The 17,404-nt window shown below is 59.2% G+C and overlaps 2 protein-coding genes across 2 annotated transcripts in view; both read left to right on the top strand.

The window, feature by feature from the left end:
• The first annotated feature begins 492 nt into the window (after nt 1-492).
• LOC125181624 (purine nucleoside phosphorylase-like) lies at nt 493-15,805 on the top strand. The gene is made up of 6 exons (XM_066987088.1): nt 493-629; nt 4,127-4,290; nt 5,864-5,967; nt 7,551-7,726; nt 9,583-9,764; nt 12,735-15,805. The coding sequence occupies exons 1-6, from the start codon at nt 619-621 to the stop codon at nt 12,959-12,961; spliced, it is 864 nt and encodes a 287-aa protein (XP_066843189.1). The 5' UTR covers nt 493-618; the 3' UTR covers nt 12,962-15,805.
• The window catches only part of LOC136788529 (protein NDRG2-like), a 28,617-nt gene continuing 24,392 nt past the window's right edge, over nt 13,180-17,404 (top strand). The window contains exon 1 of the mRNA XM_066987089.1: nt 13,180-15,117. Coding sequence (XP_066843190.1) covers nt 15,115-15,117 — 3 coding nt within the window. The 5' untranslated portion in view covers nt 13,180-15,114. The remainder of the gene's footprint in view (nt 15,118-17,404) is intronic.

Here is a 17,404-nt window from a genome sequence, read left to right as displayed (position 1 = left end):
CCTCATTGGCCCGCGTCTATCACGTGACGCCCCCCAGCCACCTCCCTCCGTTCCCATAGCAACCGCCCCCTCCCTCTTCCGTCACGCCCGCCGCTTATTGGCCCGCGCGCCTCACGTGACCTCCTCCCGGCCACCTCCCTCCGTTCCCATAGCAACCGCGCCCCTCCCCCCTGCCGCTACCCTGTCCCCTCATTGGCTGCCGCCCCTCACGTGATCCCCCTGCCGGCCGCCTCCCCCCGTTCCCATAGCAACCGCCCCTCCCTCTTCCCTCCCGCTCTCCCCCATTGGCCCGCGCGCCTCACGTGACCCCTCCCCGCCACCTCCCCCCCGTTCCCATAGCAACCGCCGCCCCTAGCGCACCCCACGTGACCGCCGCCCCGCGCCCCTCTCCGTTGCCATGACGACCTCCCCTCCCCCTACAGCCCCGCCCCTCCCCTCCCATTGGCCCGCTCCCCCCACGGGCCCCCTCCCCTCCCCGTCTCCATGGCGACGCCGCCCGCCTCGCCCTCCCATTGGCCCCGGCCGCCGCCGGGCGGGGCCCCCCCCCCCGCTGTGACGTCAGCGCCCTTATAAGGGCAGCGCCGGCGGGGGGGGGGGGAGCGCAGTCAGCCGGTTGCTATGGAGGGCAGGTGAGCGCGCGGCGCGCATGCGCAGAGCGCCCCCGGTGGGGGGGGTGGGGGCCCTATGGGGGGGGGGGCACCGCCGGTGTCCCCCGGGGGCTTCCGGGCGGCCCCGCGCCCCCGCGCCTTTGGTTCCGGCCCGCGGTTTTCCCCTCCCACCTCCCTCGTTACGCAAATGAGATGCTAATGAGGGCTAATTACGGGTAATTAAGGCCCCCCCGAGCCCCCGGCCTCTCTCGGAGCTCTTCAGCCGCTTCCCGGCTCCCCCCCCCCACCCCCGGCGGCCTTTGGGGGCTCGGCCAATGGGAGCGCGCCGCCGCGCTGTCCCGCCCCCTCGGCAGCCAATCAGCGCGCGGGGACGCGGCCCCCTCCCCCCGCTTCCGGCTCGCCCCCTCCCAGCCCGGAAAAGGGGGGGGGGGGGGAGGGAGGCGAAGTCCGTTGGGGTCACGTGGGAGAGAGGGGCGGGGTCACGTGGGAGAGAGGGGGCGGGGCCACGTGGGGGCGGGGTCACGTGGGGGGCTGCTATGGGGCCCGCTATGGGGCTGGGAGGTCTCTATGGGGCACCCTATGGGGCTGGGGGGCTCTATGGGGCACCCTATGGGGCCCAAGGGTCTCTATGGGGCACCCTATGGGGCTGGGGGCTCTATGGGGCCCGCTATGGGGCTGGGAGGTCGCTATGGGGCAGGCTGTGGGGCTGGGGGTCGCTATGGGGCTCAGGGGTCCCTATAGGGCCCGCTATGGGGCTGGGGGGGTCGCTATGGGGCCCAGGGTGACCCTATGGGGCCCGCTATGGGGCTGGGAGGTCGCTATGGGGCAGGCTGTGGGGCTGGGGGGGGGCCTCTATGGGGCTCAGGGGTCCCTATAGGAGCAGGCTATGGGGCTGGGGGGTCGCTATGGGGCCCAGGCTGACCCTATGGGGCCTGCTATGGGGCTGGGGTGACCCTATGGGGCAGGCTGTGGGGCTGGGGGGTCGCTATGGGGCTCAGGGGTCCCTATAGGGCCCGCTATGGGGCTGGGGGGTCGCTATGGGGCCCAGGCTGACCCTATGGGGCCCGCTATGGGGCTGGGGTGACCCTATGGGGCAAGCTGTGGGGCTGGGGTGGTCGCTATGGGGCCTGGGGGTCTCTATGGGGCCCGCTGTGGGGCCCGGGTGTATCTACGGGGCCCGCTATGGGGCTGGGGGGTCCGCTGGGGCTTGGTCGACCCCATAGCCCACCCCATGGCCCTTGGGTGCCCCTAAACGTCACCCCACGGGTCTTGGTTGACCCCATTGCCCACCCTATAGATCTTGGTCGACCCCATAACCCACCCCACATCCCTTGGGTGCCCCTAAACGTCACCCTATAGATCTTGGTTGACCCCATAGTTCATCCTATGGCCCTTGGGTGCCCCTAAGTGGCACCCCATGGCCCTTGGGTGCCCCCAGTGGTCACCCTATAGATCTTGGTTGACCCCATTGGTCATCCTATGTCCCTTAGGTGCCCCTAAGTGCCACCCCATGGCCCTTGGGTGCCCCCAATGCCCACCCTATAGATCTTGGTTGACCCCATTGGTCATCCTACGGGTCTTGGGTGCCCCTAAATGTCACCCTATGGGTCTCGGTTGACCCCAATGGTCACCCCATAGATCGTGGTTGACCCCATAGTCCATCCTATGGCCCTTGAGTGCCCCTAAGTGCCACCCCATGGCCCTTGGTTGACCCCAATGCTCACCCTATAGATCTTGGTTGAGCCCATTGGTCATCCCATGGGTCTTGGCTGACCCCATAGCCCACCCTATGGCCCTTGGGTGCCCCCAATGGTCACCCCATAGATCTTGGTTGACCCCATAGTCCCTTCTATGGCTCTTGGGTGCCCCCAATGCTCACCCCATAGATCGTGGTTGACCCCATTGGTCACCCTATGGCCCTTGGGTGCCCCCAATGCTCACCCCATAGATTGTGGTTGACCCCATTGGTCATCCTATGGGTCTTGGTCAACCCCATAGCCCACCCCATGGCCCTTGGGTGCCCCTAAACGTCACCCTATGGGTCTTGGTTGACCCCAATGGTCATCCTATGGGTCTTGGGTGCCCCTAAGTGCCACCCCATGGCCCTTGGGTGCCCCCAATGCTCACCCCATAGATCGTGGTTGACCCCATTGGTCATCCCATGGGTCTTGGCTGACCCCATAGCCCACCCCATGGCCCTTGGGTGCCCCTAAACGTCACCCTATGCCCCTTGGGTGCCCCCACTGCCCACCCCATAGATCTTGGTTGACCCCATAGCCCACCCCATGGCCCTTGGGTGCCCCCAATGCCCACCCTATAGATCTTGGCTGACCCCATAGCCCACCCCATGGGCCGTGGTTGACCCCATAGTCCATCCTATGGCTGTTGGGTGCCCCGAAACATCACCCTATAGATCTTGGTTGACCCCATTGGTCATCCTATGGCCCTTAGGTGCCCCTAAGTGGCACCCCATGGCCCTTGGGTGCCCCCAATGCCCACCCTATAGATCTTGGTTGACCCCATTGGTCATCCTACGGGTCTTGGGTGCCCCTAAACGTCACCCTATGGGTCTTGGGTGCCCCCAATGCCCACCCTATAGATCTTGGTTGACCCCATTGGTCATCCTACGGGTCTTGGGTGCCCCTAAACGTCACCCTATGGGTCTCGGTTGACCCCAATGGTCACCCCATAGATCGTGGTTGACCCCATAGTCCATCCTATGGCCCTTGGGTGCCCCTAAGTGTCACCCCATGGCCCTTGGGTGCCCCCAGTGCCCACCCTATAGATCTTGGTTGACCCCATTGGTCATCCTACGGGTCTTGGGTGCCCCTAAACGTCACCCTATGGGTCTTGGGTGCCCCCAATGCCCACCCTATAGATCTTGGTTGACCCCGTAGCCCACCCCATGGCCCTTGGGTGCCCCCAATGCTCACCCCATAGATCGTGGTTGACCCGAATGGTCATCCTATGGGTTTTGGGTGCCCCTAAGTGCCACCCCATGGCCCTTGGGTGCCCCCATTGCTCACCCCATAGATCGTGGTTGACCCCATAGCCCACCCCATGGCCCTTGGGTGCCCCTAAACGTCACCCTATGGGTGTTGGTCGACCCCATTGGTCACCCTATGGGTCGTGGTTGACCCCATAGTCCATCCTATGGCTGTTGGGTGCCCCTAAACGTCACCCTATAGATCTTGGTTGACCCCATAGCCCACCCCACATCCCTTGGGTGCCCCTAAACGTCACCCTATAGATCTTGGTTGACCCCATTGGTCATCCTATGGGTCTTGGTTGACCCCATAGCCCACCCCACATCCCTTGGGTGCCCCCAGTGCTCACCCCATAGATCTTGGTCGACCCCATAGCCCACCCCATGGCCCTTGGGTGCCCCCAATGCCCACCCTATAGATCTTGGTCGACCCCATAGCCCACCCCAGGGCCCTTGGCCGACCCCATAGCCCACCCCGCGCCCCTTGGGGTGCCGCCCCCCCTGATTTGTCGCCCCGTGTCCCCCCCCCCAGCTACGAGGCGTGCGCCGAGGCGGCCGCCTGGGTGTCGGGGCGAGCGGCCGAGCCCCCGCGGGTGGCCCTGGTCTGCGGCTCGGGGCTGGGGGCCCTGGCCCAGGAGCTGGAGGCGCCGCTGGCCATCGACTACGGCGACATCCCCCACTTCCCCCGCAGCACCGGTCGGTCGGGGGGGGGCACGGGGGGGTTGGGGGGGGATTTGGGGGATTTAGGGGGATTTATGGGGATTTGGGGGGATTTATGGGGGATTTATGGGGGATTTGGGGGGGTTGGGGGGGGTTTCAAGGGGGTTTGGGGGGGTTTGGGGGGGGTTGGGGGGGTTTCAAGGGGATTTGGGGGGATTGGGGGGGTTGGAGGGGATTTGGGGGGGATTTGGGGGCGATTTGGGGGCCTTTGGGGGGGTTTCAAGGGGATTTGGGGGCGTTTGGGGGAATTTGAGGGAGGTTTAGAAGGGTTTGGGGGGGTTTGGAGGGGATTTATAGGGGGTTTAGGGGGGTTTGGAGGGGATTTGGGGGGGTTTAGGGGGGGTTGGGGGGATTTATGGGGGATTTGGGGGGGTTTGGAGGGGATTTGGGGGGATTTATGGGGGGTTGGGGGGGTATTGGGGGGGTTGGAGGGGATTTGGGGGGTATTGGGGGGGATTTGGGGGGTATTGGGGGGGTTTTGGGGGGTTCCAAGGGGGTTTGGGGATTTTGGAGGGGGTTTGGGGGGCTTAGAGTGGGTTTGGGGGGGATTTGGGGGGGTTTGGAGGGGATTTAGGAGGATTGGGGGGTTTTGGGGGGGTTGGGGGAGGTTTGGGGGGGATTTGAGGGGATTTGGGGGGGATTTGGGGGGGATTTATGGGGGGTTTGGGGGGATTTAGGGGGAATTTGGGGGTATTTGGGGGGGTTGGGGGTATTTCTGGGGGGATTTGGGGGGGGTTGGAGGGGATTTGGGGGGGGTTGGGGGGGATTTGGGGGGGTTGGGGGGGTTTGGAGGGGGTTGGGGGATTTGGGGGGGGTTTGGGGGCTTTGGAGGGGATTTGGGGGTGTTTGGGGGGGGGTTGGGGGGCTTGGGGGGGATATATGGGGGATTTATGGGGGGGTTGGAGGGGATTTGGGGGGTTTGGGGGGGTTTGGAGGGGATTTGGGGGGCATTTATGGGGAGTTTGGGGGGATTTATGGGGGGTATTGGGGGGGTATTGGGGGGGTTATTAGGGGATTTGGGGGGTTTAGGGGGATTTAGGGGGGTTCGGGGGGGTTTTGGGGGGGATTTATGGGGGATTTGGGGGTTTTCAAGGGGATTTAGGGGAATTGGGGGGGGGTTGAGGGGGATTTGGGGGGGATTTGGGGGGGGTTGGGGGGATTTAGGGAGATCTGAGGGGGGTTTGGGGGGATTTGGTGGGTATTTGGGGGTGGGTTTGGGGGGGTTTCGAGGGGATTTGGGGGGGATTTGGGGGGGTTTACGGGGGATTTAGGAAAATTTGGGGGGGATTTGGAGGGGTTGGGGGGGATTTGGGGGGGATTTAGGGGAACTTGGGGGGGTTGGGGCGGTTTCAAGGGGAACTTGGGGGGGGATTTGGGGCTTTTTGGGGCGCATTGGGATGGATCCCGGATTGGGATGGGATATCCCAATTTGGGGGGGGTCTTTGGGGGGGGTCTTTGGGGGGGGTCTTTGGGGGGGGGTATTTGGGGGGGTATTTGGGGGGCGGGCCCCACTGACGGGGCGCGTCCCCCCCCCCCCCCCCCCGGGCAGTGTCGGGGCACGCGGGGCGCCTGGTGCTGGGGCGCCTGGGGGCGGCGCCGTGCGCGGTGCTGCAGGGACGCTTCCACCTCTACGAGGGGTACAGCGCCCCCCAGGTGCGCCCCACGGCGGGGTTATGGGGCGCTATGGGGCTGGGGGGGGGCGCTATGGGGCTGGAGGGGGGCGCTATGGGGTGGGGAGGGCGCTATGGGGCGCTATGGGGCTGGGGGTCTCCGTGGGGCCGGGTCCTGGGCTTCGGGTCCCGTCCGCGGTCAGTGGGGCCGACGGCGCCAGGGGGGTCTCGGGGGGGGTCCCGCGGGTGCTCCTGGGGGTCCCCCGGGTCCAGCCCTGCCCCATCGGGTGCCCCACGGCCCCCACCCCGATGTCCCCCAACCCCAAGTTCCTCACCCCGATGTTCCTCAACCCCAATGTTCCTCAACCCAGTGTCCTTCAACCTTGATGTTCCTCACCCCAACATCCTTCACCCCAAGTTCCTCAACCTTGGTGTTCCTCACCCCAAAGTTCTTCAACCCCGATGTCCTTCAACCTTGATGTTCCTCAACCCCCCATGTTCCTCACCCCAAAGTTCTTCACCCAAAGTTCTTCAACCTTGATGTTCCTCACCCCAATGTTCTTCACCCCAAGTTCCTCAACCCCAATGTCCTTCAACCCTGATGTTCCTCACCCCAAAGTTCTTCAATCCCATGTTCCTCACCCGAATGTTCCTCACCCCCATATCCTTCACCCCAAGTTCCTCAGCCTTGATGTTCCTCACCCCAAAGTTCTTCAACCTTGATGTTCCTCACCCCAAATGTTCTTCACCCCCATATCCTTCACCCCTGATGTTCCTCACCCCAATGTTCTTCACCCCAAATTCCTCAGCCTTGATGTTCCTCACCCCAAAGTTCCTCACCCTGATGTTCCTCAGCCCCAATGTTCCTCACCCCCATGTCCTTCACCCCAAGTTCCTCAACCCCAAATGTTCCTCAACCCCAAATGTTCCTCACCCCAAATGTTCCTCAACCCCATGTCCGTCACCCCGATGTCCTTCAACCTTGATGTTCCTCACCCTGATGTTCCTCACCCCCACATCCTTCACCCCGATGTTCCTCACCCCAGTGTCCTTCACCCCAAGTTCCTCAACCTTGATGTTCCTCACCCTGATGTCCTTCACCCCAAGTTCCTCAGCCTTGATGTTCCTCACCCTGATGTCCTTCACCCCAAGTTCCTCAGCCTTGATGTTCCTCACCCTGATGTCCTTCACCCCAAGTTCCTCAACCTTGATGTTCCTCACCCTGATGTCCTTCACCCCAAGTTCCTCAGCCTTGATGTTCTTCACCCCAATGTTCCTCACCCCAATGATCTTCACCCCAAGTTCCTCAACCTTGATGTTCCTCACCCCCACATCCTTCACCCCAAGTTCCTCAGCCTTGAATTTCCTCACCCCAATGTTCCTCAACCCCAAATGTTCCTCACCCCGATGTTCCTCACCCCAAAGTTCTTCAATCCCATGTTCCTCACCCCCATATCCTTCACCCCGCTGTTCCTCACCCCCATGTCCTTCACCCCAAGTTCCTCAACCCCGATGTTCCTCACCCCGCTGTTCCTCCACCCCACGTCCTCCACCCTCGCCGTTCCCCGCCCCGAGTCCCCCAGCCCCAAAGTTCTCCGCCCCGACGCCCTGGCCCCGCGTCCCCAGGTGGTGCTGCCGGTGCGCGCCCTGCGCCTGCTGGGCGTCCACACGCTGGTGCTGACCAACGCCGCCGGCAGCCTCAGCCCCGCGCTGGGCCCCGGGGACCTCATGGTCATCAAGGACCACATCGACCTGCCCGGCCTGGCCGGCCGCGGGCCCCTCGTCGGGCCCAACGATGAGCGGTGAGCGGGGGCTGCCTTGGGGGCCACCTTGGGGGGCTTGGGGGCCACCACTGGGGCCATCCTGGGGGGCTTGGGGGCCGTCCTGGGGGGCTTGGGGGCCATCTTAGGGGTCTTGGTGGCCATCTTGGGGACCTTGGTGGCCTTTGTGGTGTCCATCTTGGTGTCCGTCTTGGTGGCCACCATTGGGACCATCTTGGGGACCCTGATGGCCATCTTGGGGACCTTGGTGGCCACCATTGGGGCCACATTGGGGGTCTTGGTGGCCATCTTAGGGGGCTTGGTGGCCATCTTGAGGACCTTGGTGGTCTTCGTGGTGTCCATCTTGGTGTCCGTCTCAGTGGCCACCATTGGGACCACCTTGGGGGCCTTGGTGGCCATCTTAGGGGCCTTGGTGGCCATCTTGGAGACCTTGGGGGCCTTCGTGGTGTCCATCTTGGCGTCCGTCTTGGTGGCCACCATTGGGACCATCTTGGGGACCTTGGTGGCCATCTTGGGGGTCTTGGGGGCCATCTTGGGGACCTTAGTGGCCACCACTGGGGGCCGTCTTAGGGGGCTTGGTGGCCATCTTGAGGACCTTGGTGGCCTTCGTGGTGTCCATCTTGGTGTCCGTCCTGGTGGCCACACTAGGAACCATCTCGGGGACCTTGGGGGCCACCATTGGGGCCATCTTGGGGGTCTTGGCTGCCATCTTGGGGACCGTGGTGGCCACCATTCGGACCACTATGGGGGCCTTGGTGGCCATCTTGGGGACCTTGGTGGCCACCTTGAAGCCAGCATGGGGACCTTGGTGGCTTTCATGGTGTCCATCTTGGCGTCCGTCTTGGTGGCCACCATTGGGACCATCTTGGGGACCTTGGGGGCCACCATTGGGGCCATCTTGGGGGGCTTGGAGGCCATCTTGGGGGGGTCTTGGTGGCCATCTTGGGGACCTTGGTGGCCTTCGTGGTGTCCATCTTGGTGTCCATCTTGGTGGCCACCATTGGGGCCATCTTGGGGACCCTGGTGGCCATCTTGGGGACCTTGGTGGCCACCACTGGGGCCGTCTTGGGGACCTTGGTGGCCTTCGTGGTGTCCATCTTGGCGTCCGTCTCGGTGGCCATCTTTGGGACCACCTTGGGGACCTTGGTGGCCATCTTTGGGACCACCATGGGGACCTTGGTGGCCATTATGAGGACCTCAGTGGCCACCAGGGGGGGACTTTGGTGTCCCTCAAGGGACAGGAGACAGAAGGACACCCAGATGTCCACGATGACGACCGAGGTGTCCACCATGGTTTAGACAACCCAAGGCCACCACGATGGCCCTGATGCTGGTCGAGGTCTCCACCATGGTTTGGAAGCCCCAGGGCCACCAAGACGTGGTCGAGGTGTCCCCCATCGTGTAGACAACCCAACGACCCCACAACCTCCGTGACGTTGGTAGAGGTGTCCACCATGGTTTAGAAGACCCAACGACCCCACAACCTCCATGAAGTTGGTTGAGGTGTCCACCATGATGTTCATGGTCTTGGTGGAGGTGTCCACCATAATTTAGACAACCCAAGGCCACCAAGATGGCCCTGATCTTGGTCGAGGTGTCCCCCACGGTTTGGAAGCCCCAAGGCCACCATGACCTGGTCGAGGTGTCCCCCACGATGTAGACAACCCAACGACCCCACAACCTCCATGAAGCTGGTTGAGATGTCCACCACGATGCAGACAACCCAACCCCACCTCAACCTCCGTGAAGCTGCTTGAGATGGCCACCACCCTTTGAAGCCCCCAAGCCCACCCCAACCTCCCCAACGCCTCCGGAGCCTCCCGCCCCGTCGGTGACCCCGTTTCTCCTCGTTTTTTCCCCCCAAAAACCCCCCCCAGCTTCGGCCCCCGCTTCCCGACCATGCTGGACGCCTACGACCCGGAGCTGCGGCGCCTGGCGCTGGCCATGGCCCCCCCGGAGCTGCGGGCGCGCGAGGGCGTCTACGCCGGGGTGGGCGGCCCCAGCTACGAGACCGTGGCCGAGTGCCGCTTCCTGCAGCGCGCCGGCGCCGACGCCGTCGGTGAGTCCGGCGGGGGGGTGGGGAATTGCCCAAAACCCCACGGAAGTAGCCCAAAACCCCATGAAAGTAGCCCCAAAACCCATGGAATTAGCCCAAAACCCCACAGAAATAGCCCCAAACCCATGGAAGTAGCCCAAAACCCATGAAAGTAGCCCCAAACCCCACAGAAATAGCCCAGAACCCCACAAATAGCCCCAAACTACGTGGAAATAGCCCAAAACCATGTAGGAACGCCCCCAAACCCCACGGAAGTAGCCCAAAACCCCATGAAAGTAGCCCCAAACCCCACGGAAATACCCCAAAACCCTACAGGACCACCCCAAAACCCTATAGAAATAACCCAAAACTACAGAGGAATAGCCCCAAACCCCACGGAAGTAGCCCCAAACCCCACGGAAGTAGCCCCAACCCCATGGAAGTAGCCCCAAACCCCCAAGAAATACCCCAAAACCATATAGGACCACCCCAAAACCCTATAGAAATAACCCCAAACCCCACGGAAGTAGCCCCAAACCCCAGAGAAATAGCCCAAAACCCCACGGAAATAGCCCCAAACCCCATGAAAGTAGCCCCAAAACCCACGGAAATAGCCCCAAACCCCACGGAAGTAGCCCAAAACCCCACGGAAGTAGCCCAAAACCCCACGGAAGTAGCCCCAAAACCCCATGGAAGTAACCCAAAACCCCACGGAAATAGCCCCAAACCCCACAGAAATAGCCCAAACCCCATGGAAGTAGCCCCAAACCCCACAAGTAGCCCCAAACTGCATGGAATTAGCCCCAAACCATGTAGGAACGCCCCAAAACCCCGCAGAAATAACCCCAAACTACACGGGAAGACCCCAAAACCATATAGGACCACCCCAAAACCCCACAGAAATAGCCCAAAACCCTGTAGGACCACCCCAAAACCATACAAATACCCCAAAACCGTGTAGAATACCCCAAAACCCTACGGAAATACCCCAAACCACTCAGAAATACCCCAAAACCGTGTAGGACCGCCCCCAAAACCACCCAGAAACACCCCAAAAACCCACCCAGGAACACCCCAAACCGCCCCAAAACCGCCCCGGAAAACCCTGAACCCCCCAGGACCACCCCAAAACCACCCCCGCGTTAAATGAGCCCAAAAAAGCCCAATGACATGCCAAGAACACGCCAAGAACACGCTAAGCACATGCTAGGAACACGCTAGGAACACACCAGGACCCAATATTTCAACACAACCCCCTAAATCCCCATAAACCACCCCAAAACCCGCCCCATCTCCCCCAGACCCCTCCCTAACCCCATGCAGGACGGCGATCACGCCAAGAACACGCCAAGCACACGCGTGTCGACCACAATAACCCCTCCCAACACCCAAATATTGATTAAAAACGGTAAAAATTGATAAGATAAGAGTAGGGAAACCCCAAAAGAGGGGGGCTGGGGGTGTAGGAGGGGGGCGGCCGGGGTCTCGGCGGGGTCTTAGCATGTGCTTAGCGTGTCCTTAGTGTGTCCCCGCCCCCTTTAGGCATGAGCAAGACCCTATAACCCAAAACAAGACCCAAACACGCTGAAAACACCCTAATAACACGCTAAGACATGCTAAAAACACACTAAAACACCCTAATAACATGCTAAGACACACTAATAACATGCTAAGCACATGCTAGGAACATGCTAGGAACACGCTAGGACCACAATATTTCAACGCAACACCCTAAATCCCCATAAACCACCCCAAAAACCCCTCTATCCCCGCCGGACCCCTCCCTAACCCAGGTAGGACGGCGCTCACGCCAAGAACACGCCAAGCACACGCGTGTCGACCACATTTATCCCTCCCAAGACCCAAATACCGATAAAAAATGATAAAAATTGGCAACAAAAGAGGAGGAAAACCCCAAAAGAGGGGAGCTAGGGGTGTAGGAGGGGGGCGGCCAGGGTCTTGGCGGGGTCTTAGCGTGTTCTTAGCGTGTCCTTAGCGTGTCCCCGCCCCCTTTAGGCATGAGCAAGACCCTATAACCCAAAACAAGACCCAAACACGCTGAAAACACTGTAATAACATGCTAAGACATGCTAAAAACACTAAAACACCCTAATAACACGCTAAGACATGCTAATAACATGCTAAGCACATGCTAGGAACATGCTAGGAACACGCTAGGACCACAATATTTCAACGCAACCCCCTAAATCCCCATAAACCACCCCAAAAACCCCTCTATCCCCGCCGGACCCCTCCCTAACCCAGGTAGGACAGCGCTCACGCCAAGAACACGCCAAACACATGCGTGTCGACCACAATAAGCCCTCCCAACACCCAAATATCGACAAAAAATGGTAAAAATTGATAACGTAAGAGTAGGGAAACCCCAAAAGAGGGGGGCTGGGGGTGTAGGAGGGGGGCGGCCGGGGTCTCGGCGGGGTCTTAGCATGTGCTTAGCGTGTCCTTAGTGTGTCCCCGCCCCCTTTAGGCATGAGCAAGACCCTATAACCCAAAACAAGACCCAAACACGCTGAAAACACCCTAATAACACACTAAGACATGCTAAAAACACGCTAAAACACCCTAATAACATGCGGATACATGCTAATAACACACTAAAACACCCTAATAACACGCTAAGACACGCTGATAACATGCTAAGCACACGCTAGGAACACACTAGGATCCCAATATTTCAACACAACCCCCTAAATCCCCATAAACCACCCCAAAACCCGCCCCATCTCCCCCAGACCCCTCCCTAACCCCATGCAGGACGGCGATCACGCCAAGAACACGCCAAGCACACGCGTGTCGACCACAATAACCCCTCCCAACACCCAAATATTGATAAAAAACGGTAAAAATTGATAAGATAAGAGTAGGGAAACCCCAGAAGAAGGGGGTCGGGGGTGTCGGAGGGGGGCGGCCAGGGTCTCAGCGGGGTCTTAGCATGTCCTTAGCGTGTCCTTCGCGTGTTCCCGCCCCTTTTAGGCATGAGCACGGTGTCGGAGGCGGTGGCGGCGCGTCACTGCGGGCTGCGGGTGCTGGGGCTGTCGCTGATCACCAACGCGGCCCCGCTGCCCCCCGAGGACGGGGGCCCGGCCCCCGAGCCCCCCGCCGGGCACCAGGAGGTGCTGGAGGCCGCCAGCGCCGGCGCCCGGCACCTGCGGGAGCTGCTGGCACGCCTGGCGCCGCGCCTGGACGCCGGGCACGCGTGAGACGGGGGACGGGGGTTGGGGGGGGACACGGACACGCTAAGGGGGGTGGCGGCACGGTTAGGACACGCTAAGGGCTGGGATAACATGGGTAGGACACACGAAGGGGGTGGCGACACGTGGCGACATGGGGAGGACATGCTAAGGGGGGTGGCGACATGTGGCGACATGGGTGGGACACGCTAAGGGGGTGGCGACACGTGGCGACATGGGTGGGACATGCTAAGGGGGGTGGTGACACGGGTAGGACATGCTAAGGGGGGTTGTAACATGGTTAGGACACGCTAAGGGCTGGGATAACATGGGTAGGACACGCTAAGGGTGACCAGAACATGTATAGGACATGAGAAAGGTGGTGACACGGGGAGGACACGCTAAGGGTGACTATTAACATGGGTAGGACACGCTAACGGGGTGGCGACACATGGCGACATGTGTAGGACATGCTAAGGGTGACTATTAACATGGGTAGGACACTTTAAGGGGGGTTATAACATGGGGAGGACACGCTAAGGGGGGTGGTGACATGGGTAGGACATGCTAAGGGGGTTTATAACATGGGTAGGACATGCTAAGGGTGACCAGAACATCTATAGGACATAAGAAGGGTGGTGACACGGGGAGGACACGCTAAGGGTGACTATTAACATGGGTAGGACACGCTAAGGGGGTGGCGACACGTGGCGACATGTGTGGGACATGCTAAGGGTGTGGTGACATGGGTAGGACACGCTAAGGGCTGGGATAACATGGGTAGGACACGCTAAGGGGGTGGCGACACGTGGCGACATGGGTAGGACATGCTAAGGGGGTGGTGACATGGGTAGGACACGCTAAGGGGGTGGCGACACGTGATGACATGGGGAGGACACGCTAAGGGGGGTGGTGACATGCGTAGGACATGCTAAGGGGGGGTGTAACACGGGTAGGACATGCTAAGGGGGTGGCGACATGGGGAGGACACACTAAGGGGGTGGAGACACGTGTCAACATGGGGAGGACATGCTAAGGGGGGTGGTGACATGGGTAGGACACGCTAAGGGTGACCATAACATGTATAGGACATGAGAAGGGTGGTGACACGGGGAGGACACGCTAAGGGTGACTATTAACATGGGTAGGACACGCTAACGGGGTGGCGACACGTGGCGACATGTGTAGGACATGCTAAGGGTGACTATTAACATGGGTAGGACACGTTAAGGGGGGTTATAACATGGGTAGGACACGCTAAGGGGGGTGGTGACATGGGTAGGACATGCTAAGGGGGTTTAAAACATGGGTAGGACACGCTAAGGGTGACCAGAACATCTATAGGACATGAGAAAGGTGGTGACACGGGTAGGACACGCTAAGGGGCTGGAGACACGTGGCGACATGGGGAGGACACGCTAAGGGGGGTGGCGACATGGGTAGGACACGCTAAGGGTGACCATGACATGGGAAGGGGGGGCGACGTGTAGGACACGCGAACGGTTATGACATGGGTAGGACACGCTAAGGGTGACAACACGTGTGGGACACGCCGAGGGTGACCAGAACATGGGTAGGACACGCTAAGGGGGGTGGTGACACGGGCAGGACACGCCACGGGTGGCAACAACACGCGTAAGAACACGCTAAGGGCGCTGGCATGCCAACGGCAATGCCAACACGCTAAGGACACGCTAAGGACGGCGTGATGTGGATTGCAACACGCGTGGGATTACGACACGCTAAGGAGAACACGCTAAGGATTACAACATGCTAAGGACATGCTAAGGACATGCTAAGGATTACAACATGCTAAGGAGAGCACGTGTGGGATTACAACACGCCGAGGAGAACGCGCTAAGGCTGTCGCGTGTGGGATTACAACACGCTAAGGACACGCTAAGGATTGCGCCACGCCAAGGAGAACCCGCGTGGGATTACGACACGCCAAGGAGAACACGCTAAGGCTGTCGCGTGTGGGATTACAACACGCTAAGGACATGCTAAGGATTGCACCACGCCAAGAAGAACCCGCGTGGGATTACGACACGCCGAGGAGAATGCGCTAAGGCTGCTGTGTGTGGGATTACAACACGCTAAGGACACACTAAGGATTACGACACGCTAAGGAGAACCCACGTGGGATTACGACACGCCAAGGAGAACACGCTAAGGACGAGCACATGGTAAGGGCAACCCGCTGCGGGACAGCAACACGCTAAGGACACGGACAACACGCTCAGGGCCCCGCGACACGCTAAGGACACGGCCCCGCTGCCACTGCATGCTGGGAGGACGGACACATGTCGTTAGCGTGTCGGCCCGTGCCGAGTCGCCGCCGGGCCTGCCCCTGGCCCGTGTTAATCCCGTGGTAATCCCGTGCCGGTGGCCTGTCGCCACGTGCATGTTAATCCCGTGTCGATTCGCATCTGCCTGCCTTAATCCCGCGCTAATCCCGTGCCGATCGCATGTCGGCCGCGTGTGGGTTGCGTGTCAGTCCCGTGTTCGTTGCCGCCTGCCTGCCCTGACCCCGTGTTAATCCCGCGTTGGCCCTGGGACTGTCGCGTGTCGTTGGCGTGTTAACCCGTGTTAATCCCCCGCCCTCCCCCGTCCCGTGGCGATCGCATGTTTGTAGCATGTTCGTTACATGTTGGGACCTCCCCTGGTGCCGTGTTGGTCCCGTGTCAATCCCGTGTTAATCCCGTGTTAATCCCCTGTCATTCCCGTGTTAATCCCGTCTTTATCCCATGTTTTTCCAACCCTACCCGTGTTAATCCGTGTAAATCCCGTGTTGTTCCCATGTAAATCCCATGTTTAAACAGTTTTGCCTGTGTTAATCCGTGTTAATCCCATGTAAAGCGCACTTTGTCCCCAGTTTCTGTCCCGTGTCAATCCCGTGCCAATCCCGTGTTAATCCAGATTCAATCCCGTGTCAATCCCGTATCAATCCAGATTCCACACCCTGTCAATCCCGTGTCAATCCCGTGCCAATCCCGTGTTAATCCAGATTCCACCCTATGTCAATCCCTTGTTAATCCCATGTTAATCCAGATTCTACCCTGGGTCAATCCCATGTTAATTCAGATTCCATCGCATGTCAATCCAGATTCCACCCTGTGTCAATCCCATGTTAATCCAGATTCCACCCCGTGTCAATCCTGTGTTAATCCAGATTCAGTCCCACGTCGATCCTGTTTCTACCCCGTGTCAATCCCATGTTAATCCCAATTCCACCCTGTGTCAGTCCCGTGTTAATTCAGATTGAATCCCGTGTCAGTCCCATGTCAATCCCATGTCAATCCAGTGTCAATCCCCTGTTAATCCAGATTCAATCCTGTGCCAATCCCATATCAATCCCCTGTTAATCCAGATTCAATCCAGTGTCAATCCCATGTTAATCCAGATTCAATCCCAAATCAATCCCATGTCAATTGCATGTCAATCCAGATTCAATTTTGTGTCAATCTCATGTTAATCCAGATTCAGTCCCATGTCAATCCTGTGTTAATCCAGATTCCACCCCGTGTCCATCCCGTGTCAATCCCATGCTAATCCAGATTCCACCCTGTGTCAATCCCGTGTCAATCCTGTTTCAATCCAGATTCAATCCCGGTTCAATCCCATGCCAATCCCATATTAATCCAGATTCAATCCGCATGTCAATCCCATGTTAATCCGGATTCCACCCCATGCCAACCCTGTGTTAATTCAGATTGAATCCCATGTCAATCCTGTGTCAGTCCCGTGTCAATCCTGTATCAATCCAGATTCAATATTGTGTCAATCCCTTGTTAATCCCATGTCAATCCAGATTGCACCCCATATCAATCCCATGTTAATCCAGATGCAATCCTATGCCAATCCCATGTCAATCGCATGTCAATCCAGATTCAATTTTATGCCAACCCCTTGTTAATCCAGATTCAGTCCCGTGTCAATCCTTTGTTAATCCCATGTCAATCCAGATTCCACCCTGAGTCAATCCCATGTCAATCCCTTGTCAATCCCGTGTCAATCCCGTGTCAATCCAGATTCCACCCCCTCTCAATCCCATGTCAATCCCATGTTAATCCAGATTCAATTCCATGTCAATCCGGATTCCACAGCATGTCAATCCCGTGTCAATCCCGTGTGAATCCAGATTCCATCCCATGTCAATCCGGATTTCACAGCATGTCAATCCCATGTCATTCCAGATTTAATCCCGTGTCAATCCCATGTTAATCCAGATTCAATCCCATGTCAATCCGGATTCCACAGCATGTCAATCCCGTGTCAATCCCATGTCAATCCAGATTTAATCCCATGTCACTCCCAATGTTAACCCAGATTCTACCCCCTGTCAATCCCACGTTAATCCAGATTTAATCCTGTGTCAGTCCCATGTTAATCCAGATTCCACCTGTGCTAATCCCGTGCCAATCCCATGTCAATCCCATGTTAATCCCGTGTCAATCCAGATTCAATCCTGTG

Source organism: Anser cygnoides, chromosome W (genome assembly GCF_040182565.1).
Source record: "Anser cygnoides isolate HZ-2024a breed goose chromosome W, Taihu_goose_T2T_genome, whole genome shotgun sequence".
Taxonomy (NCBI): domain Eukaryota; kingdom Metazoa; phylum Chordata; class Aves; order Anseriformes; family Anatidae; genus Anser; species Anser cygnoides.
The sequence above is the reverse complement of the archived record's forward strand: the minus strand, read 5'-3'. Positions and strand labels throughout refer to the sequence as shown.